We start from the raw sequence: 27,764 nt of genomic DNA on the forward strand, positions 1-27,764 counted from the left end.
AGGTGGCAGAAGTAAGAAACACCAGTATCTAACTTCATTGTGACTGCAGGAAAGCCAAAGCACAGAATTTGTCCATCTCCTACTAACTGGTGATCCTTGCTCAAGACATCAAAAGTCCCCATGGGGCTAAATGAGATCCACAGGCCGTAGTACTACAATGACAAAACCTAAGCTAATGAAAATTGCTGTTGTACTGCCGAGGTCTCAGCTTATGTTAACTCCTGATTCACATCATTAACTTTACACATCATAAGTAATTTGAATCACTAAACACAGCGGTTACCTCCAGACTTGCTTTCAGCCATAAGTCCCTTATCAGACTAAAACTCACACAAAGTTTATATTGTTGGACACAGGCCTGTGTCATGCACATTCTTTTTACAAGTCCAGGACCACAAAAAAGGAGGAAACTCAAGATCATGCTAGTCTAGGGTTTGCCCAAGAACCCTCCTAGCTAACGTATGGACAGAGTAGGTGTGTATTGCAGCTATGCATGCTCAACTAGAGCCCCACCAGTAACCCTTGTGGGGAAATTACACTGTCAAAGTTGGCACCAAAATGGCCAAAAGGTCACTGCAATAATCCCTGCACTACTTGGAGCAATGGCCAGCCATTTCACATAGGATGCCTCAGCTCAGAATGGCTGGGCCACCTTACTCTTACTCGTGGCATAAGGGCACCCACGGGCAAGGCCAATAGCGTGGCACATCACCAGAGCTGTGAGCAGGAAACACATCACGGTTTAGCTGCACACAACCTTTAATGTGAACACAGGACACGATATTGTGCACAAAAGGAGAAGCCCTTTACAGGCACAGAAGTACAATCTAATCTGGTTTACACAAACCAAGGAAAAAAGAGATAGAGGCACCAGAGCGGTCAGGAATAATGTTTAAAATGTGCTAGCAAGAGAATATTTTCAGGGAAAAAATACAAACCCATTCGCATTTTTCTTCGTTTGCTTGTAATGTACAAGACAACATACAAAAGAATGAACAATCATATTTAAAAGAATGAAAAATTGATATTTTGAACTTACATATGACGTAATAATCTTTGTTCTTCTGAAATTCCAGGCCCCAGAGATTAGGACTGAACTCTTGAAACTTGATGGTAAACTTAACATCTTGATCTGGCTTGGCACAGTTGAGGAGAGGTGTATTGTCCTTTTTAATAGCACAGCTGTCTGCTTGGTCTTTATCAACCATGTAGACCTTATAATATTCATACTGGCCAACAGTTTTAGAGTCCACCTTTGGGCATATAATATCCAGTTTGTCTCCTATCTGTGGATATAGTACCAACCCTTGTCCAGGAAGGAATCTAAAACAGAAACAATAAGGAGGGGAGAAAAAAAAAAAAGGAGAGAAAAAAAAGGGAAAATGTGAGACACTTTGTAAAATCTCATCCAGAAAAGTAGCAATTGCAGTGGACAGAAAGGAACAAACACACAATTTCCAAAACCAAAATGACAGACTGAGCAAACCAGATCTTAATAGCTTGGGCCTGACTCAATTTAGTATCAACAAAATGTTTACTTAGAACTTGGAAATTACAGATGGATTGCGTTTTATAGTCCTTATCCCAGTTTTGGGAACTCTAGTAGGTTTTACGTCTCTGGCAGGCACTGTTGTTTCTTCCACATTTGGCCACTTACAACAGCTAGTACAACGTCTGATGGGCTACAATCCTGGTTTTTCCGCTTTTGTAACATTTCTACTATTCTTGCACATATTTTGCTAATTTTGGACATGGGAGAATGACAAGAATAATCTTTCAAACCCCTCTGAGCAGCTACGTGGGAAAGGAAACATCTTAAAGAGTTAACAACACACTAGGATTCTGATCGATGTTACCAGTATAACACAAAGGAGCATCAGTCACTCACCAGGATCACACTTACAGACCTGGGGTGGACGGACATCTACCTGACCCAAGGACCACGCATGCTTCTGATAAAACACTTTTCCAAGACGGTGTGACCGCTACACTACAACGATTTCTTCTCCTCATAAACTCCACCATGACTGTCATTACTTTAGCTCTTTTTTCCTTTCTTGTGCTACAAGTGAAGCACGGATGTGCTTTCTGCCTTAGCAGAGGTGAAGGCTTCGTGCACAAACCGGCCGTGAGCCAGCGCTTGGGGTTAGACTCGATATTGTATCTTTCCTACTTGTATTAACTAATAGGCAAACTTCACCATTTCTTCACCAAAGAAAAATATAAATAATTACTTATACTATTGATTCGTCCACAAAATGAGGAGCCTTGTTCTCACAAGGACAAAAGCCACAGCAGGTCTGTTTCTTGTTTTTCTCCATAAGATATGTTGGTCCCAATTAAGGCCAAGAAGTGTGTGGTTTAGAACGACAGCCAATGACATGACGTCCTCGAATGCACAGACCTAAAAGCCTGACTTTCCTTCCTCTTTCTCCTGCCTGCCAGCCTTTTCCAAATATCTTCCTTAATGGAGAATCGGCCTGAAAAAACGACTGAAACAATTGCCGCCTAATGAACACCGTTCTCCAAGTGCTAGCATTTAAATAGCACACATAGTAAATCCAGCTTATTTACAGGCAGCCTTCTTGGAAACTAAATTAGAGTATTAAGGCCCAAGTAGAACAAAGCTGTAGGCGTCGGTGACCTCCAGCCTCTGGCTTGGCTGAAGGAGCCCACCAGCACACAGCAGTATTGGGGCAGAACTTACTAGCTTAGAGAAAAGGATGACGCAACGCCCCAAATTTCGAATCCATCGTTTATAACCGCTTGCTCCCACACAATGCAAGTTTACGATCTGTGCTAATTGAACGGGATTATTTTCACTCACAAAGCCTGTGCAAGAATTTTATTTGTTGTGAAGCAGCACATAGCAGGACAAAGACATGTAATTACAGATTTAGGGAAAAAGAACAATGAAATGTTATGGCAAGAAAAGCGACTGTTGATGTATAAATCACTGCGCTCTTTTGTGTCATGCAGTGTAATTTCCAGACTGCAGAAACTAGGCTTGGCCATGGCTGTTCAAACTGAGAAGCACTGGAGACAGGGCGAAGCTGCACCTCCTCCTCCAGTTTTCGGACATGCCAAAGGAATGCAGTGACTACCACCTCCCGAAAGCCGAAATGGTGAAACAAATGGAAAGGTGGAAATGCATTCTCTTCGGAGTGACCGGCCTGGTGAGGGAGGACGGAGGGAGAGGCCAGCTCTGCAAGGGCCACGAGGAAATGGTGGGAGGAAGACCCCAGCCAGCAAACGTTCCCGAGGGAGCAGCACGGATCCTGACTCAGGCTCTCCTCTGGGATCGACTCCGACCAGGCAAAGGCAAAGGGACAGAGTTTCTGAGCTAACCTCCGCCACCTGCGACTGACTTTACCACCTTGTCTGACCACAGCCCCATTTAACTTTGCTCCTGTGCAGCAGTGTTGTACCACAAAGATAAAAATTACTTGTATTCCCATCTGCATGCCAGGACAAAGGCTGGTCACACTGTGGGATCCCACCCCTGCAAATATTTCTTCTTGCTAGTGATCCTTCTTCATGTAACAGGAATGTGTAATAAGAAACACATGAGATTTCTGATCTTTGTTTTTGAATTCATCAATTTATATTCCCATGCATAATAAATATGAAATTCATAAGGTTAGAAACATGCACCTGTCTGTCATTATCAATAATATGACCTAAAAGCTGCCCTGAAAAACAAGAAACACTGATTATAATTTTAGATTTTGTGTGTGTACGTATATATGCGTGTGTGTAAGGAAGCAGCGGCGGTATATGTTCTCCATGCAAACCCTGAGCGCAAACAGGATGGGCTGAGAGACGGCGTGCCAGGCAATCCTCGGAAACAGCGACCGGAGAGAAAGCACGCTTGTGTGCCTTGGTTAAGTAGCCAGGAATTGCCTCATAAAAGGTAGAGGACACAACCACCCCCAACAGACAGCTAAAACACATTTTACAAGAGCTTTAAAGCGACGCACTTGACGCACTCGTTAGACTTTATGGCAGGGGAATATTCTCACTATGGCTCTGAAGTCTGTACAGTTTGAGAACTAAACTCAGTAAATCTCCTTCCACTTGAGTTTCTGAACTTGTAGGATCTAACGCTGATGGGATTAGGAAAGAAAAAAGGCTGGAAATGAAAGGATTAATCTGAGAACTTGATTGTATGGAAATTTTTTCCACCGTTTGCAGTTTCGATCATGACCTTTGCGAGAAAGATGTTTTTCCAATTTGCTTTCCTTATTTTCTTTCAACAATAAAGAAAGTATGGACGAAGGGAATTCACCTCATGCATTTCAGTTCAACCACAAAATTTACAGTGGCCGATTAGTAGTAGGCATGATTATTATCCCTGCATTTGTGTAACATTTTTGCTACTGTATTTTCATAAGGACTTTAAATAAATCATTTGCTGTGTACTAAGCATTTTCTGAAGCTATTGATTAAATGTCAGGAGGATTAAGACTACTGTTTTATGATCCTATTTTTGAAAACATTATACCTGGGGAAAAAAAAAACTAAAAATTACGATGTACATTTTGCCTTGGTAGAGGTTAACAAAAACTTCAGGATTATTCCTGAATCTTTATTTCTGCAAGTGCTGATGTAGCCTTAAGCATTCTGGAGGAGCACCAACACTTAACAAAACATTTGCACGGTGGCATCTGTAAAAATGAAGTTAATGAACAGGCTTTAAAAAAATCTGATCAGAATGTGCCTTCAACTAATTAAAAAACCTCCCTTCCTCGCCCCCCAAACAAAAATATAATAAAGACGGAGCAAGAGGTTTTCAGAATCCTGTGGCTGATACGGAGGAGGCTGCGTTACTGCAATGGTTGCTTGGGACACTGACACGCTGTTTGAGGAGTCAGGATAGCGACAGCACTGGAACCATTGCTTTCCATAAAAAGCTAACTTCCTAATTTCCGCTTTTCAGCTCTGAATGTTCTTTACTGGGAAACCTACATATCAGTATAGGCCCCTGTACCCCAGCAGAAATTTAGGAGAAAAGCTTAACGAGTTCCACGACTCATTTCTGCCATCAGTCAGATATAATGAGACTAGTGCATTTGAAGAATCTTGCTTGCAATTAATAATCCTCGTGGTGCTTACTGTGAGAAAGCACAGAAGAGTATATTAAGTACAGTAAAAGCCGTACGATGAAATTTGTGCACTTTTGGATACAGAGGGCATTTTTACTGTCAGCCCAAAATTGGTGTATTGTGGGCGACATCTGACATCTGTGCAAAGCCCAGGGATGTGAATCCCTCCCACACGTCCAACTAGTCATGCAGCTTATCAAATAACAGCAACACGCAGAGTTCCCAAACCTTGTTAAAAATAAGTATCGTATCAGACCAAAAATTCACATGACACAAGAACAGAAAATAGGAACACAGGACTCTGTTCCCTACTGCACTAATTTTCTGTACCACGCTTATTTTAAGGCTGAGCAGTTCCTAGCACTAATATACCCTTACTGCTCAAAGTCCTAGACAAGTTAAATAAAAAATAAAATCTATATTATACACAGTTTCCAACTAATTTCTTAATAATCTACTTCTTGTTTAGAGAAACTTGGCACATTCAACCATTTTAAATTATAATGGAGTATTCCTTAACGATAACCATTCAAAACTACCTAATTTCATAATAGTAAATTCTCAAAAAAATTACAGCTTTGTCCGTCAGCGCTCTTTTTCACTGAGAATATTCTATTACTCCTAACTACACATACGTTTCTGAAACTGTAAATAAATTCTTAAAGAGATTTAGTTGATCAATACTGACTGATGTAAAAATTGTGTCCTCATGCTTTTTCCAACTTGCAAAACTATATATGTACGTACATACTACAAATATATATATGCACACTTAGCTTTAACTATACCCTAGTAATTATAAAATAAATGCAATTTTAGAAAGTGTATTAGTGCTTGTTGAGAGTCTTCTATATTTAACTGGGGAAACGGTGCCAAATTTCTGTGCTTTAATACCTTACCTGAACTAATTGGTGTAGGCAGTTAGCTTTAAATTAATGTAACAAAAATACGCCGAAAAATGCAAACAATAAGGATGCTTCTTAAAATGCAGCCTGAAACCTTCTGTTGGGGAATCCTACCCACTTAACTTTATGAAGTTTAACTACCAGCCTGACTGTAAAGTTATTCATTGAAAAGTTTTATTAAGGAAAAGTCATGAATACTAATAACACAGTATGCTAGTCCGTTACTTGTACAAGTGCAAACTGAAACAGAATACAGAACAGCATTCGACCTACAAGCCCTTACTGTTTAAAAAGACTGGTTATTAAATAGTACGTGTATTAATCATCTGGCTTGAGAAAATAACAACATTCATATTTTGAATATCATTTTGTCCACAGGAGAAATATGTAAGCAAGCCAAAAGTCCAACCAGATTGATGCAAAGCAAATAAAAGTTCCAGGAAAAAGTCCTAGTGATTTCAATGAAGTAGCAGTGGGCAAATCACAGCCTGCTGAATGAAATGAAAACCAGTTTACTGACTCCCAAAGTCTTTGAACTGAGTAAAATTCGAAAACATAGGCCAGAGCTCTCTGTAAGAGTCCTTTGCTCCGTACAGAGCTTTCACACTAGTCTCTGTCACATTCAACATCATATACAGAGATATGCCATGTGGATATAAAGTATACACCCAGCTGTAAACCTGAAATGCTTTTTTGCAGAAGCAGTGATTTTATAGGACTGATCTCACTCCATTTTAAATGGATTAAGTGAACGTGAATTCAATGAGAAGAGGATCAGTAAATGCTGTGGAACAGACAGAAAAACAAGCTTCATCAAAAAAGATTAATGTGGAGTCTCTGTCTCAAAATGGGTATGGAATTTGGTTAAAAAGAAATGCACTACTCTTACATGAAATCTCTGCAAGAAAAATTACCATAATTTGACACAGCAAGACGACAGACTGGCTTTATACACAGACTGGCAAATGAAACTTTGAAAACAAAAGTACAGCATTTCATATTATTAAAATTCTTTTAAGTGAGTTTTGGAAGCTACTGTTCTTTGCCAGTGCAGTGTTATTACATTATTTTAATACTATAACACAGTTTTACAGAACATGCTAAATAGGTATGTTTGTGAATTTAAATAAAATTTAAGAAGTTTAATCTGCTGACGTTTATTTATATGTAACATTTTTCCATGCAGTTAATGAAACTACTCATGTAAGCAATGGTTACTTGCATTAATAGGACTTGCAGGCTAGAAACTAAATGGAATTCAAACAAATAAATAAACAAATATATTCACGCTCATCCCTTAAGATCTTTAATGGTAAGTACCACATTATACAAAGCCAGATTACAAAACAGTGTAGCACAAGTTTCTAAAGCTGCAGCTCCTGTATTTCTCACTTCCATCGGAAGGAAGAACCTCTTTTGGGGGCTCGAGCTGTCCTGCAATTAAGCCTGCAGCGAGCCCATAAATGCTTTGAAAAAGTCCCCTGGAACTGTAGCTAAATCTCCATCCTGGGGTTTCTGGGACCCCCTTGTCCTCCCCCTTCCTCACCTCCAAAGGAGCCCATCTTCTTTCAGACTAGCCAGGGGGAAATGCTTGCACTGCCCTGAAAAAGGGAATGGTCAAGGGTTTATTTGGTTTTAATGACCATCTTGGATACAAAATGGCAGTGGGGCCACCATTTTGTGTGTCACAAGAAGCCATGCAAATGGACGCCACTCTTGATGCCTTTTGCTGGACATATTCTTATTGAAATCAGTTGCAAAACTTCCCTTGACTTCAGCAGGGCAAAAGAATGCAATACGTTTACAACTGAAATCTTAATAACCTATGCAAGAGTGATTCTGCAGCATTATGATGTTTTCTCAAAATGTTAAGTACACAGGGAACGAGGAGCATTTATGAAACTTCAGCTGTTTCATTTAGCAATTCATCGTGTTACCTTTTGCAAAATACTAGAGGAAAGCATTTAAAATACAAGAAAGGATTTCTAATAGGCGTAAAATAAGGATGGGCTGAGAGTGCATACACTTCTCCCCAAAGAAAACGTTTTTTTGCACAGACCTGCAGGATTTGACGGTCAAATTGTACCACCATGTCACAGTCTTAAAGGCACAGAGCTTCCACTGCATAGAGAGACACTCACAGACACCACCCCTCTTCAACGCAGGGCAGAAAATGCCCTGACTTGTCTCCTAGAAAGATGTGTCATGAGTTTCCTTCCCCAAATAACTCCTGTGACTATTGCTGTTGCACAGAGAACAGACGCTCACTTTTTCGCTCCGTTCAGCTTAGGACGGTCCCAAGTCTAAAGGTGCCTTGCACTTGAGAGCACAAGATCTGCAGCTAAGACACCGTATCCCTTTCACCCTTCACGTATACGGAAGGTCACCTGCAACCCGGCACCAAACACATCTGAGTGGAGAGACTCCCTCTAAGAGAAAATCTGGTTCCTTAAAAGCTGTGATGTACGAGGTTATGGATGTGATCTCATTCCGTAGAAAAAGTAAATAAGCTAAAGGAGGTGCCGCAAGCTCTTATTTCGGAACTACCCCAATCCTGGGCTCGGGCAGAGGCAGATGACTTTGCGATTCCTGTCCAGGGGATCGTGACATCTCGAGGTGACCGTGGACTCGGGGGCGCCGGGAGGTCCCTCTCCCCAGCCCACCCCACCCCGAGCAGAGGCAGTGTCCAGCCTGCAGTGTCCCCCCTCTGGTGCACAGCTGCCAGAAGGGTTTTGCTGTAAGACAGCGTATCTGTTTCAACTGGACGCCATCTCCGCCTGCAAGAGATGGTGTCGTTTGGCTGGAAAGCTGCCCTTTCCCTCGCTGCTTGGCTCTCGTTCGCAGAGCAAGGCAAAAAACTCACTTAGAAAACGAAAATCTTCAGACCAACTTGTGCTTCTTTCTACCTCTCCGTCCCCAAGGTAAATCCAGGGTGTGAAAGTGGATGCGCGGTTTTCCTCCCATAAAAGGGAAGCACGTTTTCCTCTGCCCTAAAAAACCCTCTGAGAGCAAACACCTATCTGTTAGGTTTTTTCTCTACAACGGGAAACGAGAGCTGGGCTTTTTGCACAAGAACATGCAGCCTGGCTTAGAACACTTACTACACGAGTAAGGCTTGAAATGCTGAAAAGATGTACGATTCGATTTTTTACCAAGGTTGACAAAGGAAATTTTTTTTAAAATATAGATTTTATATTCAGTTTTCATACATGACCTCCACATAAAGCACTATTAATAGCAATTAACTTTTTGTATTATTGTGCAGAAAGCAATTACTGCTCTGCTAAAAGTACTTAGAGCACTAGAGAATTCTGATCCATTTACAAAATCAATTCTGGTTACCACAAAAGAACCGCTAATGTGCTTCAGGACAGCCTCCTAACTAAGGGAAAAAAAAAGAAAAAAAAAAAGGATGGATATGACCAATGTTCTATTTTAAAGTGTATTATATTAACATTTCATCAGCATTTACAGAAATATGAACCCTCACAACAGCGCTGGACTTACTCAGCTTCACCAAACAGCAAACTCCTCAAATCATTGCTTGCTCACTGTCTCTCATGCACAAGCATGGAAACACACACAGGCACACTCTCCTTTTTATTGCATTTCAGCAGAAACATGCTTTCTACGTAGAGTTTAAAAACTGCAAGTGGCTGCAGTGGAGAGAGGTAGCCAATCTGAATAAACGGCTTATTCCAAGGAATTTCAGAAAGAGAAAACACTCACTAGGTGCATTGTAATTAGTTGCTCTTTCTAGTTACCTCTTGACAAATGATGCATGCGGGTCTGGATGAGAGCCCAACTCTTGACCCATGCCACCACTACACGCTTTAGTACTTCAAGCAGAAACCCCTAGCCTCAGCTTTCTTTTCATTTTGTTTTTCCAGAAACGCAGTGCTGGTAATGCACAACATGAGAACCAGACATGATTAGCAAAGTTGGAATTCTTTCAGAAGTGCTTCGTATAGCTATGTCCTAAATATATCTGAGGAAAGCTTCCTGCCTTCGATTCCTTCCAAATATGTAGCATGTTTCAGGACGGGGTTAAAGGACAGAACATGGAAATACACAGAGCAAACATTGTTCCCACAATGCTTAACGATACGCTTTGGCGACATTTGTAAGCCTTTCAAACAGAAGATAATCATGTGATCATTATTTTAAATACGAGAGATTATAAGCCTATTGAGAAATGCAACTTTTGCCACAAAAAATACCCTTAAAAAATAAACATTTTTTGGATAGCACTTTACTGCCCCCTTTTGCACTTTAACATTAGAACAGGTTTCAACATGAACATACACGTCTGAGAAACACGGTGAAGATATGGAGTAGAACGACAGGGCATCGTGTTTGCACACTAGTAGACTATCAGGCACTGCTTTGGGGACATCTTCCACTTGGCTACACTGCAAACAAATGGAACATCTAGCTTTCATTGTCCCTAATCTTCCACGGAAGAGATCAGTAATGGATGGTTTAAATTACCATTTTCCATTTTAATCTGCATGTATATGGGCAACTGGGAAAAAAGGGGATATTGCTCGTTAACAGTAGTTGTCTGTAGCACAAATTTTCTAAAGCAAAGATCATCTGCAACTTGAATTTGGTTTTATTCATCAGGAAGAAAAGAATGACAAAGGGCTTTCCAGTCTGAGGCCATTCATGTGTTAGCAATGCCTAACTGAAAGGATGGGTGTATCCTTCAGAAGAAACTTCACAAACTGGCAGGCAAGAATATTTTCATGAAAGGTGAAGACAAGAAGCCTAGACATTCAAATACCCTGCAAGCCTACAGGCACAAACCCGTTCTGCAACTCCACGCTGCAATTACAGTCGGTACAGAATCCATGCATGTCTCTGTGTGTCCACATATATCTACAAAAGGTAATAAATCTATAGTCTAGTGGCCAGTTATTTACAAAATACTAATTCATTATGACAGAGCCAGAGGGGGACCCGTCCTGCCCCAACCCTCAGCTTCCATTTGACAAAGTCCATGTGCTGCTGTGTACACTTATATTTAAACTTAATCCATTTTCCTCTGTCATCCTACAATTACAATACAAGTCACAATAATATTAAATTTCACTGCCTACAGCATTGCACAATTGAACCATTACTGTAATGAAAACTGACTCCCTTTGATATTAACACTGGTGTTTTCTCTCATTTGCTAGCCACGAAATACAGGAAGAGACCAATGTTGTTTTAATTAAAGAATTGTTGTTCAAAATATGCTACTGGGAATATTAAAGTAGTTCTTTTCTCTCGCGGCAAAGATAATCAGGTATTTATATGGTTTGGATTTGGGGGGGGGGGGGAGGGAGAGAAAAATAAAAAAAATCTGTGCCATGAATTCAGCGTAACACAAAACCACTGCTCTACTTGACTTGTGCTCACAGAGGCAGGGTGTGCCAAACCCAAGAAAGATGGCGCTTTGTTGAAAAGATGCAGAGCAGTAGTTAGCATGGAACGGAAAGGCAAACCAAACCATGTGTGCTTCTTAACACAAGTCACTAAAGTCTCTTTGCTTTTAGAAAGCTAACAGAGAGCAGCTGGCATTTGCCAAAGAACTACTTTTCAAAAAGGGCACTGTAAATCACAAGAAAGAAACAATAAAACCAGATTGTTCTATTGCGGTGCTATTCTGTGCTCTTCTCCACTGTTCCTATTACAGAAACAAATCTTATGTCAGCCACAACACAAGAATACCAACCAAAGTTTGCAGTCTTCCTTCTCTTAAATATAATTTGTTCGCACCTGTACAGTCTTGTTCCAAGACATGCTCCAAGCAAAGTCTATAAAAGAGGGCGGGGACTGTCTTGTTACTTGATGAGACATTAATAATCAGCGATCATATCTCACATTCAAAGAAAAACTTTCAGCTGCTTTGCAGTTGATAGAAAATATATTATTGCATACCATTTGCCTGCATAAGTAAACACTGGAAGTAGAACAAGTTGTTAACTCACAACGTTCAGGAATAGTTATGCCAAATCAATAACAGCATTGTATGACAAACCAAACCTATTTTGGCAAATCATTGTTATGCAAAGATTTTCAGAACCCAGTTACAACTTTCTATCAGTCCTATACCGCATCCTTTTTCTCTTTATATTATTTCAGATGGGAGAAAATGACCTTGAGCAAAAATCCAAATGGGAGATCTACAATCTCACATTAAAGCCAACACTCAGCCACTCACAAGCATGGAGATCCTACGTTCTTACATTAAATACAAACTTTTCCGAAGTTTGACTGACTTTCAGAAGCAGAATAAAACCGGGCGGCCACGGCCACCTCCAAGGCAGTAGTCATACCTGACCTACCAACAACCAGCTTCTGGCCCTCTTTTTGGCCTACCCTCTTCTTGGCCTCTGCAGGTCTGAGACTCTCACATTAAGCTAAACTGACTCTGGAGTAGTTTAAAAATTCCTGTAAAGGTCCAGAAGTGCATTCATCACTGGATCAGACACCCCTGCCCTGGGTGGAAGAGTCCACCAGAGGGGTTCCGCAGACAGCTGGTGACAGCGGGAGCTCCAGCCACTCCATTTTAACCCACTGACTATTGGCAAGCTACGCAAAAATTAAGACTCGTTACAAGTGCAGACAGAACCATAGCTTCTGACATCATTTTCTGATATAAATAAAAAAATAAAAAAAAATTAATGAAGCTCCAGAGAGATCTGTATTTGTCCAACCTCAAAAAACCTTTTCACTCTGGCCTTGGTTCAAGATAGCTCATGCTTAAATTCGTCCCGCTTCAGCAAAAACATTCAGCATTCAGCACATGCCTAACATGAGCTTTTTTGAATGAGGACAGTTTCCTGAGTCAGGCCCTAGGAGCAGAATGTCGTCTTGCTCGCCTTGGCTGTCACACACCCATCCACAGAATGGAAAATACTACAATAAGGAATAAATTTATGAAGATTCAGCTTTTGTTTTTCTTCCAAAAGTGCCTGAAAACTGTCTGATCAAAAGTAGAAGGAACCACAATTACCACTAAAAATTGTCTCTTTTAAAATATTTATCACGCAGACTAGTGATCTCGCCTGCCAACGTGACCTTCCCTGGTCGGCTAATCTATATAGCTTGGAAATACCTCGGAAAAAGAAGCCCCCAAAAAACCAAAAGGTCAACTGTTGTGCAGTGATTAAGCTAGACTGCTTCTGAACTAAACTGAAATTAATTAAACATGAAGAAAGCAACTGAAGTGTGGACAGTGAATGCTACGGGACTGTAAATCCTTCAAAAGGAGTCAAGATGTTCCCAACTCCAAATTTACACTTTTATCCAGTCAGGTATAGAAACGAACTGCTGCTCGGGCGGTAGGTAAGCAGATGGCAACCACCAGCAAAAAACGAAAACGCGAAAGGATGCACCACTCGAAGAGTGAGAAGCGCAGTTACGTGTGCTTTCACCAGTGCTCGCTGCATAGGTTCCTTAAACAAACTGCTTCAAACTTGCAGAACATCAAAAGCCAGATGGGTCTTCCTGAATGAATCCGCAGGCAAGGAGCCAGGATTCCCGTTTGCTGCAGAAATAGGCCTGGACTTGATTTGAGTCTTCTCAGCTCTGACAGGCTGGAGTCTGGCAGAACTCCCAATCCAAAATAAAATAGCATTCAATTGCAACTGGGCTTTAACTAATAATAATAACAATAATAAATTTTAAATCCTTCTTATTAGCTTGAACATGCACTTCCCTTTACAGTGCATTGTTCACCTTTCCCGCCACTGTTCTTTGCTTTGGGTACCTAAGTAAATGCACTATTCAAACAAAAGCTAACAAAACAGTGAAAAGTAATTTGCAGCAGCACAGATCTTTCAGCCTAACGTATCATTCCACTGTCTAACCTGTCCTCCTGCGTAAGACAAGCCATATAATTTCTCATTTTCTGTGGACACGTGTAAAACTTGATTATGCTTTAAAGGGTAGACAGCCCTGAATCCTACTCAATAAAGTTCTGTAAATCCTATTTTAGCCATTAACCACCACATATTTAAAAAGAACACTATAGGTAGAAAACCCATCTTATGATTATGTATAGGCCATACATTAGGAATGATTCACCTAGCAACATAATCCTCTACCAGCCTTTATCTTTTCTGGCTTGGAACCTATGTTTAAAACCAGAAGAAAGCCTAGACTATTACATCAAAGTTTAAATCAGCTGCATTATAATTATCGTGCTGATACCGCAATAAACACTGGGTGTTGGCTGGACAGGATTGCCAAAAAAGATAGAGGTCCTGCCCTTATTTGCTGTCATTGACAATGTATATAATCACAGCAAAGGAAAGTTCTCTGCATCACAGTTAACGGGGGGGGGAACTGGATGTTCTTTTTCCTTGAGTAAAATGATGGGTTTTGATCGTTGTAAGAAAATTAAAATTCTGCCTATAATGAAAAAAACAATTATAATGTAAAGCCCTTGCAGGCTAATGTAATACTCACTGAAAATCGCTGGAGGTATTTTCATGGAGTTGAACAGGAGCTAAACAGAAGCCTGGAACATGGTTATCTACTTGCAACTAGAAATATAAAATACTAAATGGCATTTTTTAAATATGGAATTTAAAATTATCTCTTGCAATTCTGCATTTAAGTCTGCTCGAAGACTTTTGAAAATCAAGCTCCGATTAAACATGAATTCACAAAAAAAAAACCCAACCGTAAAATACCAAGCGATTCAAAATGACACTGAAGACACTGGAAGTTTAGGGAATGTCTGTGTGCTTTATAGCTTGAGTTTTGAAGATCTAGCTGTCCTTGGGGGCGGAGGAGCAACGGCAAAAGTGTTTTTTGTTCTGCCATTTTGTTTTCACACTTGGCTTTCTGAAACATGCTGAGCGCAATGTGCTTGTTTTCTCCAAGCCTCTGACTGCTTTGGGTTTGGGCTCCCCCCCCCACCCCAGTTAGGGAACAGAAGCGCAAATTGCAAAACCTCTGTGTTCGAAGTAAATCTTCCAGTTAATGTATGTCAGTGAAAACTATTTCAGGAGAGGGGAACCTGCAAAGGATTCCCTGTGGGAACTGGGAGCCCAGGATGCGCTCCATCAGGAATTACCCACTCCTTCTTCTGCGCCCTGCCAAACCTACCCTGCCTTATCTGGTACGTCTCTGAAATGTGACATGACAGGCAGGTTCGAAAGCTAAATGTTGGATAATGGTGGGCAAACAAAGGACATCGGTTTCTGCATTATTTCTTTAATTACTTTAACCCTTGTTCGAACAGAAAGCATAAGGCCAGAGTAATTCAGCTTCTCTCTTTGTCATTTGCCTGCCATAAATATGCACCAGTCTGCATTTGAAAAGCTGAAGGAGGCCGCAAGCTTGCTGGACATTTATCATGCTCTGTTCCCTGTTAACAAGCAAATACTTTAGTTGAATGGCCCATTAGCAATCATTGTCAAATGCAGAATGCAAGGTGCTTGGATGTGACCGGCCTGTAAATTAGATGAGGGTGCCCCTGCGCTTTGGAGAATTTCAGCAAATGAATTGGATCTTTTGATATAGATTTGTGAAGGTTAAGCTGCAAGAGAGGAAACGTATCTGAGCACTTCAGGCCCCGTAGATTCTGCCAATCTGTTCAGCTCCCTATATGCACTTGTTTATTTTTCATTTGTTAAATCACATCAGCAGCTTGACAGTTTTGGTTCTGGAGTTCCCTTTTCAGTCAGAATTGTGAAGCTTTCCAGCTTACTATGGGGTAGGATAAGAATGATAAATTCAAGCATGTAATTAACATCTTTATAAAAAAAAAAAATGAAAAAACCCAAAACTTAAAAAGTGTCCGAGTTACTGCCAAACAAACAGCATGAATTCCATTTTGCCGAGCTCATCCCAGGCTCATTCCCACTAAAGAAAGACACAACTGTTATTGTAGGCTTCAGTGTTTTTTCCCCTTATGTCTAGACTCTGACTAACAAATGCAGAGTGCTTTCCCCCCCCCCTCAGCAGACAAATGAGCAGGCAATAAAGTAAATATTTCGTTTGAATCGTACCCCTGATTTGCAGTGTAATGCTGACTTTAAGTTGTGGGTGTTTACGGTTGTCAGTTGGGTAGAAAAGCAAGTCTTAACTATTTAGAAGGCTCTTTAAGAGAAAAGGCAAGGGAAAAACCCAAGAAGCTACACTAGGAGAGATGTTTTACTACCTTTACAGCTGCAGATCGCTTAAAATAAATGACAAAACAATGGCTAAATTGTCTGCCGGCTGAACTCAAGGGGGCTGACAGCAAACTCATCCCAATGATTTTAAGGTGGGGAGGAGGAAGGGGGGGTAAGCAGATGCTTATCTCATCCATTTCTATATTTCAGGCCGCCTTTCGGAAATAAATACCACCTAGAGACTAAGCCAGATCAATCTGGTTATCTGCAGCTTTATTGGTAAATAGGAATGGATGCTGGTTTGTTTGTGGTTTTTTTTATTTCTTTTATATTTTTGCAGGATGGGAAACACAAGAGATGCTGAAGCATCACCTGGCCAGGGCACAGACAATGTGGCGTGTTTATCTTTGCTGCTCCCATGGAGTGGGAGATGGAAACCACAGCCTGAAACACAGCTGAAATCAAAAGGTCTGTGTTTTCTTTCCAGATAACCCCAGTCCTACCTATCCCCTCTGCTCTCTGTTCCCTGCCAGCATGCTCCTGCCCGAAGCCCAAATAGATTAAGGCAACAAACCCCAAGCGCGGCTAATTCTTCAGAAGGGCTGCTGCTAGGGCAGGAGTTAAAAAGGAAAATCTTCCACACCTAACAATTGCAGCCATCTCAAGTTTTAATCGGTCCCCATCTCGGCAGAAAGCAGTAAATGAAATCTATCTTTACCATATTATACGCCACCAATGAGCAAGAACTGAGCAGCTTTTCTTTACTGCTTTAACCATCCCAAGCCACAAGTAGGCCTTTCATACTTTCTAATCCCGGCCCCCAAGTTTTGTGCGGTTCTCACATAATACCTTACAGCCCGGAGCAAGGCCCTTAGTTTCTAACACCCCTTTCAGAGACGTGTCATTTCTAACATCAAGCTAATCTATATGTTGCCATGGCATCACCCTTTATCTGCCTTTACATCTTATGAACTGCATGGATTTACCACATTATTTTTATCTGAAAGACAGAAAATGGTGGTTTTATTGCCATACAATCAGATTACTGCTGCTAGTTTCTCTATGCCTTTTTACCATACTTCAATCAAAAGGGATCAGTTTCTTTATACTCTGCCCTTGATTTACATTACATCTGTAAAGACCTAGTCTGGGTTGTAATCCCCTTATTAACTATGACCAGGGTTGATTTGCCTAAAAATAAAAGCAAATTGTGTCAGACCTTTTCACTTTGTTTTTGATTCGGAACTACAAAATGGATTACTAAAGAAATCTTCAGAGTTCACACGGCTGGTATAGTACTGAATTTAAAATGAGAATTAAACAAGTTAAACATGGGAGCTGTGTCAACGGTTTACATTTTCCATCATGGGAGAAAGGCTGAACTGCGTTTGTCTTTGTGTTCTCTGGCTTTAAAGAGACAATGAAGCCACAGGAGTTTTTCCAAGCTCTTCTAACACTGTCCATTTGCCATCCTCCCTTCCTCTGCTTTTCATGCAACTCCCCCCCCACCCCCCAAAAAAAAAACCTCTCCTCCCTTGACACTCCCTCCCCGCCCCCAAAAAAAATTCCCCTCACTCAAGACAGAGTTCTGGTTAAAAGTCTATATTCCGTGGCACTGCATATTTTAATCAAAATATTTCAAGCAGTTTAACATTCCTATTGAAGTTTCCACAACGCCTCACAACGAATGAGCTCATAAGCAAATCCATGTAGATGTATGATAAATGACCAGAAAAACAGGTTTCTTTATGTCAGCAGCCAAGGCAGGCAGACATTAGGCACACAGGAATAACATTTTAATCACCATTTTTTTCTCAGAAGAACACTTTCTTCTCATTTGCAACAAGCAATTTCAAGTAGTGCCGGTTGCACGACACATGAAGACCAGATTAAAAAAATATATATATCTAATAATAATTTAAAAAAGCCCCAGAAGCAACCCTGGCTCTGGCTGCTGCGCAAGGCTGAAAGGCCTGTCTCTGCCAGCATGTCACGGCAGTCACCTCAGGTCCTCCGCTGACTTCCCATCACAGGAACCTTGGCTGAATTTGAGATGGTCCTGAACATCACACCTAAAGCAACGTGATCTCCTTACAATTAAACATGGAGGGGAAAAAAAAAAGGAAGAAGAAAGGAGGGAGGCATTCTTGTGTGTGGGAAGAGGGAGAACTTAAGTGATTTTCGCTTGACTTTTAGTCACTGCCTTTCTAAAGGCAATTACTTCATTAAACAAAGTGAAATAACGTAGCACAGCTTACAGATAACATGCTTTAAGATAATTACTATAAATAATATAGCAATTATACTCCACGTATAAAAGGCTGGGGAAAATAACCAGCTCAAGAATTCGGCCTTCCGTTTGTTCTGAATTCATTTTGCTAATTCACTTTGTGCTTGGGAGCCCTGGCTACGAATGCCAGAGATATCAAATGGACTGGAAGCCACCACTCACTCCTCGCATTAGCATGCCAAGTGTCAACAGCCATGTTTTGGGTACAATTTAGGAGCATGTGTTTAAATCATTTTAACCTTCCACTCCTGTTTCTTCAGCTTGAAGCTGTAATTGCTGAGGTTAGAAAGTGCGGTCCCGTGACATGGGGCTCCCAAATAAATTCTTGCCTAGCCGAGAGGCTCCCAAACATGTTGTCGTGAGGTATCGTTTTAGCAAGCTCTTTGTGCTCCGGCTGGCTCGCCTGTCCTGTGAAACAACGGCTGTCCATTACCTACAGTTTATCATCCTGACAAAATGTGAGGAATGTGGATGTGAAAGCACTAACAATTCCACCCCTGGTGCTTTCTCCTTTTTTCCCCCCTCTCTATATTAAACCCGACAAGATTAACCCAAATGCAAACTGCAGAGCATAGTTCAAGGGGCTATTCAGGCGGCAGTGAATGTGCATTTGTTTACCTACAAAAATAAGAATTTCAGATACAATGAGAAGCAGTCTAGTCTATATGCTACTGAATAGACCATTTAACAGGGTCATCAATTGTAGTTTATTTTATCAGTTTCTGACATGTTAGCATTCATTCAGAGGCGGGCTGTGAAATATCCCATATATAACTGGTTATCGGAAGCAGAGGAAAAACAGCTATATAACCTAACTTAATCAGTGTCAAACGCACCACTTGTGAGGATAACCTTCCGCGTGTCTCTAGGGAGAACCGCTTGGCCCACAGCACGCAGGGAATAGCGACTCTTGAGACATAAGCGATGGTTTTTTTGAATGAGATTTCTCTCCCCTTTGACTAAAAGGCGCCCCATAACACTACGTGCCGCCCTGCGTGCCAAAGGCGGTGCTGAGCCCTGGTGAGGTGAAACTGAGGTAATCCCTGCTATCTATATACATTGTTTATTTTGGCAGAAACAACACAGGCAGAAAGTCCCCCATTAAAAAGTGTCAACAGGAGTTAAGTCTACAGAGTAATTTTTCTCTGTGTTTTCAAGATCACGAGATCTAAGGTTCTCCAGATGAGAAGTCTGTAAAGTCTACCAAAACCATCTGCAACAATGACGTTTAACCTCCCAAGCAATAAAGTGGCAGGTATAATTATTCTATGCATGTCACTTAAAACACACCTCTTGTGATTTGACCGAGGCAATGAAAGCAGATCTCTGAAAAGGGAGAGAGGGGGGAACAGGGGAAGGAGCTCTGTGTTCAAACAGCTACCGCATGCTCTCCATCCCAGACACCTGCTGGAAATTATAACCTCCAAACTTCAGTGCAAAACCAATTCAGCTTATACATTCACCTTAACCTAAAATTTATTATTTCATACTCTATATTAACCTGACTAACAACTTCTCCCAGCACTTAATTGCCTACCTGTGCAGCAGATTTATGTGTTGAGGCTCTGAATAGAGTTAAATGCACAGCTTCCCTGAATAAATTAACCGGCACCACAGATAGTTATTATTTCAAACCTAGAAAGGATCTTTATTATTATACTACGCCAAGACCCATTTCAGCAGCTTACTTCTGCAGCTAACATTCAGCTTGAATCCAGTGTGAGGACAACCTCGTCTAAGGAGAAATTATTCGGTATCCTTCGGGCAAACAATTGTGACAAGAATTAGTAAGAAATCCTGCTCAGAGAAGTGGAGCTGTCTCACCGGCAGCAATATCGGTAATGCATTTGTAAGCTCCCTCAAACGACGGGCCTCCAAGTGGCCTATAAATCACTAGCCCCAGCAATTGAAAAGACTAATTTTAATAGTGTACTCCTTCACTGTGGTGATTAAGCCTCAATGAATCACTCAAGAAAACTCAATTACATCAACAGCAGAACCTATTTTTAAGCGTGCATTTAAGTTGAAAAAGTAATTAGATATTATCATTAGATCTACCATTAACAACATTCAAACCTTTTTTTTGTAATCAAATAGTTTAGAATTAGCCAAATGGAAACACAACTTGTATTTGATAAAGGAACCGTATCCCCAGGCACTGTAAGATGGGTTGAATTCAGCCGCTCCGGATACTTTCATTTCACTGATGGCTAATAAAAGCTACCAAGGTAAGTTAAAAAAAAAAAAAAAAAAAAAAAAAGCGAAAGCAGGTTGGAGCTGGCAGCGGAGAGGCCAGAGCAGCCTCTTCTGCATTGGAAGAGTGACCTCTGTAGGCATAAACCCATCAAGGGCTGGGGATGCAAAAGCCTTCCCCTTCCTCCAAGGCTCAGAGCCTGTTTTCCACCAGCACAGCAGGCCCACTAATGCAACGCAACCCCGGCTCCCAGCCTTTGACTTTCGAGAATTCAAACAGCATTATAAAGCCCGCTTTATAACCGGCCAGGTCGCTTTATTCTCAGATGTCACGTCGTACCTCTCTGAAGCCAAAGAAAAGCTTTAGCAATGTAGCATCATAAAAGTGCAGAGCCAGAGACTGGAGCTAAACTTTGTTTTATTTCAACTAGCTTCCCACCTGGTGCATATATAAAACGATCATTTGTCACACAATGCTAGGAATAAAAACACTGAACTGAGCAGTCCACAGCATTCCTGTCAGTTTCCTTTTTTTTTTTTTTAAAAAAAAAAAAAAAAGAAAGATGGGAAAACTTTTATGCAAAGGAATCTTACAGAGATATAGAAAATATGTCCATTATTGAAAAATACTGGCAGAAATCTGCAGCCAGTTTTCCCTACAGTGGGAACAACGGTAGGCAATGATGACTGTAACGCAAGACTACTTGATAAACTTGAAATGCTACTCCCAATTCAAACTTTGAAATCTTCAAACTCTTGGAGATCCTGCCACCTACACAGAATTAATCCCTGATCCAGGAAATACTCCATTATTCTTGTCTCATCACCACCTAACATTTCCTCTAAAAAGTCCCCCGGGAAAACAAGACGTGTACTTACTGGATTTAACAGGAAATTCTAAATTCAATTAGCACAATGCATATGGGTTGCTTTTAAATATATATAATTGAATATGTAGCATGAGTTAAAAGAAATTTTAACCCATTTCTGGTGTAAAACTTCCTGAACTCATTACAGACTATTTCTTCCTATCATGATTTTTGTTCTCTAAAATAGTGGGTTTAATCACAAAAGTTCAAAGGATTTCACAACTGAACAAAGCCAACTTTTATTTTGCATATCAAAAATGAAAGCAGACAAAAAGAGAAGTAGAATTAGTTTTTCGTCACTGACTCTGATTTCTCTTTAGAAAGACGGCCCACTTCCCAAAAAATTCCTCTTCCCAATAGCAGAAATTTTGTATGTTTAAGTAAAGTAGTTTTGTGGGTTTTTTGTTGTTTTTTTTTTAAAAGGATATGCTTCTGTTTTAACAGTGTGCTTTGATAGTGAAGTCCTGGGAACGCATGTACTTTTTTGCCTGGATTTGTTAATGAAGAATGACACTAAATGGTTGTGTGATGGGTAATGCTTAGTTCATTACTCACTGACATGTGCCTTGATACCATCAACTCCACAACCAAATTTAGCCCTGTTATAAGCAGATGTAACTTCGCTGGAGTCAATGGGATGAGTTTGCATCTGCAGACGGAGAAGTTGAAGAGGATCACCCTTCCCTGGCAGCCCAGCGCGGCCCGGCTCCGCCGACCTCCGCCGCTGCTCCGACCCCGTGCAGGCGGCGGCGGCGGGGCGGGAGGGGAGCCCGCACCCCGCCCGCAGGTTTCAGCCTGCTGCTGCCGCCGCCCCGCTCATCCCGCTCCGCCGCCCCGTCCCGTCCCGGCTCCCCCCGCCCCGTCCCCGTCCCCCACTCCCTCCCGGGACCCTCCCGCCGCGGGGCAAAGCGGCGGCGGGGCAGCTCCGCCGCGACACGGACCACCCGCCCCGGGGAGGGCCAGATCCTGCTGCCAGCCCGGGCTGAAGTCCCCGGCGGCCGCCGCCGCTCGCAGTGTCCCCCGCCCCGTCCCCGTGGCTCCCGGCGGCCGCGGCACCGCGTGTCGTGTCCGTCCCCCCCACCCACCCCGTTCCCCTCCCTCAATTCCCGCGCAGCGCCGCGGAGGGCAGCGCCGGCCCCCGGCGGGAGGCGGCGGGGGTGGGGGGGAGCGGGCTGGAAACTTACTTGGGGTTGGAGGAATTCCAATATATGGGGTCTAAAACGATGGACCTCGCCAGTGCAGTTCTGCATAAAACCATCGCGACTCCCCAACAGTACTTCCAGGCGGAGGCGTCTCGCCTCCGCGCTGCCATGGTCGCAGGCGGCACCGGGTCCCTCCCCGGAGCCTCGCCAACTCCGCCGTGCGCGGCTTCCCCGCACCTGAGCGGCGACAGCAGGGCGGGTGCCCGGTATCCCAACAGCCGGGACGACGGATAGGGAAGGAAGAATATCAAAATTTAAAAAAAAAAAAAATAAAATAAAAAAAAAAAATCACACGCGAAGGGTCGACGATGCACTTGGTGAGAGCTGCAGGCAGATCTACTGAGTCATGTATGCCGCTCGCATGTGGGAAATTCTCCTGCGAGGTAAGATCCACGCTACCTCCGAAGTAACGATAGCAATAATAACAAAAAAATATGCAAACGCCTCAGTCCTTCCTCTTACTGGGGGTCTCCCGGCTGCCTTGGAAGATGCCACTCAAACTGCCAACTCCCATTTGGATCCAGTGCGCCATACACGTTCACAGTGTCTAAGGCTCGCGTGAAAAGGAGTAAAAAAAAAAAAAAACACAACATAAAATAAAAGAAGAGGTGGTAGGAGAAATAAAGGGGTTGGGGGAAAGGGACACAGCCTCGGCAGGAGGCTCCTCCTGTGTGTCTCTCACTGCTCCCTGCAGTTTGCAATCCGCACAGGCACCAGCCCGGGCTGTTTCGGGCAGCTCGGAAGCAACCGCGAGTCAATAAATCCACTCCGAGAGTCAGCTCCCCCGGTCCCGGGGAGGCGCATCCGCAGGGCTCCGGCTTTCCCGGGGGAGGCACTGCTGTCCTTGTCGCCGGCAAAGACCCGGGAGCGGAGCAAGGAAAGAAAGAGGGGGCGAAAAAAATAATAATTAAAAAAATAAAATAACAAAAAACAAAATGGGGGGGGGGGGGGTCGCAGCGTCAAAACGTCCCTCTCTCGCTCTCCCGTTGCGAGATCCGCAGTGCGCGCCGCGGCGGCAGGAGGAAAGCCGGGCGTGGGACTTGCGCGGCCGCGCAGCCCAGGGCGGAGGAGAAGGAAGGAGGAGCGGCGCCAGCCGCGGCCGTTTCCCACCGCGGCGCCTTCAGCCCGCGATGCCGCCGCTCCGCCGGTGCTGCTGGTGCTGGTGCTGCCGCCGCGGCCAGTCCCCGGCGCAGGAGCGCGGCCGGCGGCAGCGCGCCGCCGTAGCCATATAAGCGCGGCCCCGCCGCCCCGCCGCCGCCGCTCATAGGGCCGCCGCCGGGCCGCCGCGCTGGTTGGGCGCCGCGAGTGTCACTTACCGCCGCGGCGGCGGGCGGGGCCGCGCCGAGCCCAGCCGAGACGAGCGGGGCCGGCAGGTAACACCCCCCCCCCTCCTCCCCTCTACCCCGCCAGGCCCGGCCCCGGTCTCGGTCCCGGCCCCGCCGCACCGCGGGAGGCCGCCGGGGTGAGGGGGGTGGGGGCAGCCCACTCGCTCTTAGTCACGGCGGGGCCGGGCGGGAGGCAAAAATATAAAATGCAATAAAATAAACCTCCCTCTCAAAAAAAGTCTTTGCTGAAATTAAGTGTTTTTCAAGTACAGAGCGGGGAAGAGCCGGGGCCGGGTCTCGGCTGGCGCGGAGCTCCCCGCGCAACTTTCTGCGGGTGCCCCGCCGGGGGAAGCGGGGGCCAGGGGGCTCTCCCACGGCCGGCCCCGGGCTGGCACTTCCCACGGGGTCTCGGAGTTTTCAAAGTTTGTCAGGTTACGCGACAATTAGCCACGGGCCGTCCCCAAATAGAGACACGCGGAGCCCCTTCAAAGGGATGCGGAGCGGCGCGTAACTAGGGGCGCGGGGGCCGGGTGCGGGTTCCCCGCCTTTCCCTGTGATCGCTCAGCGCTTCGTCCTTCCCTTACACACTTTTTTTGGGGGGGGCGGGGAGTATTTTTCGGATCCGGTTCTTTTTCAGACACCGCGCATCTCGGCGGCACCTGGCCCTTTAATTTCATTTTATTATTAATTTCTGGCCACAGGGAGCTACCTACAGGCAGCGTTGGAGATGCTTCCCCGGCGGCTCCGCAGGGTCCGCGCGGGGTGCGGAGGGCGCCGGGGGGGAGGAGAGGGGGGGGCGGGGTGTGTGTCTCCAAGACCCCCGCGGGCGCGCCCCGCCGCCGCGCTGGGGGCCCGGCGGCTCCCGCGGCACTTCCACGGGGCCACAGCTCCCACTAGCGGCCAGCGCCAGCCCTCCGCGGGTGTGTGGGGCGGGGGGGGGGTTGGTGGGGGGGTGGTGCAAAGCCGTCCCCCCCGGTTGTCCCCCCTCTCCGGGGCTCCTTCGCGTCCTGCCCTGCCCGGCGCCTTTGCCGTTCCCCCGCAGAAGGCGGCGGGCGGTACAGCTGCCCCGGCTGGTGGCTCCGGGCCGGGGAGGCGACACCGGCGAACGGTCCGCGCCGAGCGCTGTGGGTACCGTGGTTCCACGCCGGTGGTAGAATGTCGCAGTCGCCCCTGTAAAATGAAGGGGGTTACCGAATTTCTTCCAGTCGGGATTGCTTGCCAAAATAGTATCTGCAGAAAGGATTAAAAGTTAAATCCCAGGAAATTACGGCGCGCTCTTTCTGTCATTTCCCTACCTTTTAGTTAAGGCATGCGAAGAACGCTACAAAATACCGTAATAAAGAGCCAATTTCGTATAATTTTATTCCCGAAGAAATACGGGCATTTACTTAAAAATCGGGTTAGTGGTGATGCTCGTTCGGCTTTTAGACGAACGCGGAGAAGCCCTTAGAAGGAAAACGACTGGCACTGTAATCTACTTCCCCGATCAATTTGGGAGAAAATGATCGCTTTCCCCCCGTCCCCCCTTTTTAACTAAGCTGGTGTTCCGGGCGTCGCCGCCCTGCCTGGCAGAGCCCGCTCGTCCCGCTCGCGGCAGAAGGAGAAGGAGATTTGAGGCGCGCTCGATGCCCCATAGATTTTGTGTTAATTGTGTTTGGTAGTTCTCTAATGAAATCTACCACTCAAGAAAACAAGGAAATCAGTTTGCTTTTCACACAAAACATCGAAGACGTTTTAAGTAAACTGCTTAATTAAATTTAATTTGCAGTGAGGAAGGAATTGCAGATCCGGCGACGCAATTTGGTGGAAAAAGATCTGATTCCCAGGACGGAAACTTAGCACTCAAGTGGGAGACAGAGATTGGGTATCTATGCACATCGAGGGGCATCAAAGGAGAGCTTCGCCAGCGAGGGGAGGAAAGTACTTAATTATTAAACTTTTAAACAAATGTGTGGTGTGTAGCCAGTCGTGAGCCAGTGTAAACACTGAGCCTGATAAATGCTTCTAGCAACAGAGACGTGTAAAATAGGTTTACCTCAATTTTGCAGTGCTGCTGCTTCTGTTTGTTTTGAAGCAAAAGGTTACGAGCGGTGTTTTGTAAAAGCTGTGAGTAAACGGTGACCTCTAACTCTCCGTATCCTCGCTTTAAGTAAACCAAAGGAAATGAAGAGCCCTGGTATTGTCTGAAAATATCCTCCTGTAGCTAAATATATCACTCGACTTCCATTGTCCAGCGGCTAATCATTTTACGTAAATACAGCTGTTTTACTCTCCTCTCCGGCATCCTATTGATGCACGCTGTCGGAGTATAAAAATCCGCGTTAATAAAATCAGTTTTAAGTAAGAACCTAGAGAAAAACGGGAACTTATCTCCGAGATAACTCAAACAACAAAGGTTAAGACATCCAAAGAAATGCCGGCTCGGTGGCTACCCCGAAAAGGTCACCCAGTTTGCCCGAGGGGCCGGTCCCCGCGGCTGTCGTCGGGACCGGGGGCGGGGGGGGTGTCTTTCTGCGCCGCGGAGTTATTTGCGGGGCCGTGCCGGGAGGCGGGGGCCGGGGCCGGTGCCGGGCGAGGGCGGGCGGCGCTCGGAGGGACCGCGGCGGCTGGGAGCCCCTCGGCAGCCGCGCTCCCTCCGGTGTCTCCCTCTCCCGCTGCATCGGCCTCCGACTTTCCCGTCTGGCTTCCAAGGAGCGGCGGGAATCGCCACGGACACGGAGAAAACGTGAGAGTACGGGTCGGGGAGAGGGTTTTTAAAGCAAAAAAGCCCGCAAATATTAGGAAGTTAGCAATCGGCTTTGGCCGCAGCAGCGGCTCCTCTGGGGGCTATTTCAGGAGGAGGTGCCGGCAGATATTTCGGGTTTCGCGGGGAAGGCGGTTTCCTGGCAGACAAACTCGCAGGGGAACAGGCTTCTGCGGGGAGGAAATCCTGCCGCGGCCGTGGGAGCCGCGCCGCGCTCCCCCTGCGCCCGGGCGGCCCGGCTCGGCGGGACGGGGTGGAGGGATGGATGGAGGGAGGGAGAGGTGGAGGAATGGAGGGAGAGATGGATGGAGGGATGAGCGAGGCCAGCGAGCAGGTGAGACCCGCCTTTCCCTCCACCTTCAGGGAAAAGCGGGGACTTGGCCATTTGCACCGCTTAAACCTTTATTTCCTGTACTCCAGCCGGCCTGACAGCAAAAATCGGGTTTATCGCCGAATAACTCGTTTCGGCTTCTTTCAGACAGTAATTCCATCGATATTGGCTCTGACCCTACGAAATCTATAACAAAAAGGCAGTTAATTTCAATGGGATCAGGATTGGGCCCACAATCCCCGATTCTCTTTTAAACGTCAGTCTAAACATTGGGGAGCAAGAATACAGGAGACATGAAATTTTTTATTCAGTGGAAAAGCTCCCTGTCATTCATCATTACTTGAAAATTTACCGATTTTGGAAGCCGAAAAGAGATAACTCCATAGATACAGTTACTGCTAAATTTAATAAAGATCATTTAATAATTATTGCGTGATTCATGCACGCTGCTTCAAATGGGTAGTTTATTGTTTGTACAAAAGGCCAAGTGTGCTGGATACTTGAAACAGCTCCTAAAATATCATTCACACTATAACAACGCACTTTCTGCACTTACAGTAGAGTATCTATCTAGATGTTCATTTGTCTTCTCCGTGTCTGTTTTGTAACGGCAATTTTGGTTAACCATCGCTTCTTAGAAAATGAGCTTGGCTCCTCCTGAGCACAGCCATAGAATTCAAGCA

The 27,764-nt window shown here is 44.4% G+C and overlaps 1 protein-coding gene across 1 annotated transcript in view; it reads right to left on the reverse strand.

Annotated features, from left to right (window-relative positions):
* The window catches only part of EFNB2 (ephrin B2), a 46,448-nt gene extending 22,537 nt beyond the window's left edge, over window positions 1-23,911 (reverse strand). The window contains exons 1-2 of the mRNA XM_063337388.1: window positions 22,665-23,911; window positions 1,040-1,323 (exon numbers count right to left, since the gene is read on the reverse strand). Of these exons, the coding sequence (XP_063193458.1) occupies window positions 1,040-1,323; window positions 22,665-22,792 (412 nt within the window). The 5' untranslated portion in view covers window positions 22,793-23,911. The remainder of the gene's footprint in view (window positions 1-1,039; window positions 1,324-22,664) is intronic.
* Between the last annotated feature and the right edge of the window lie 3,853 nt (window positions 23,912-27,764).

This window comes from Chroicocephalus ridibundus, chromosome 1, assembly GCF_963924245.1.
Source record: "Chroicocephalus ridibundus chromosome 1, bChrRid1.1, whole genome shotgun sequence".
Classification (NCBI taxonomy): Eukaryota; Metazoa; Chordata; class Aves; order Charadriiformes; family Laridae; genus Chroicocephalus; species Chroicocephalus ridibundus.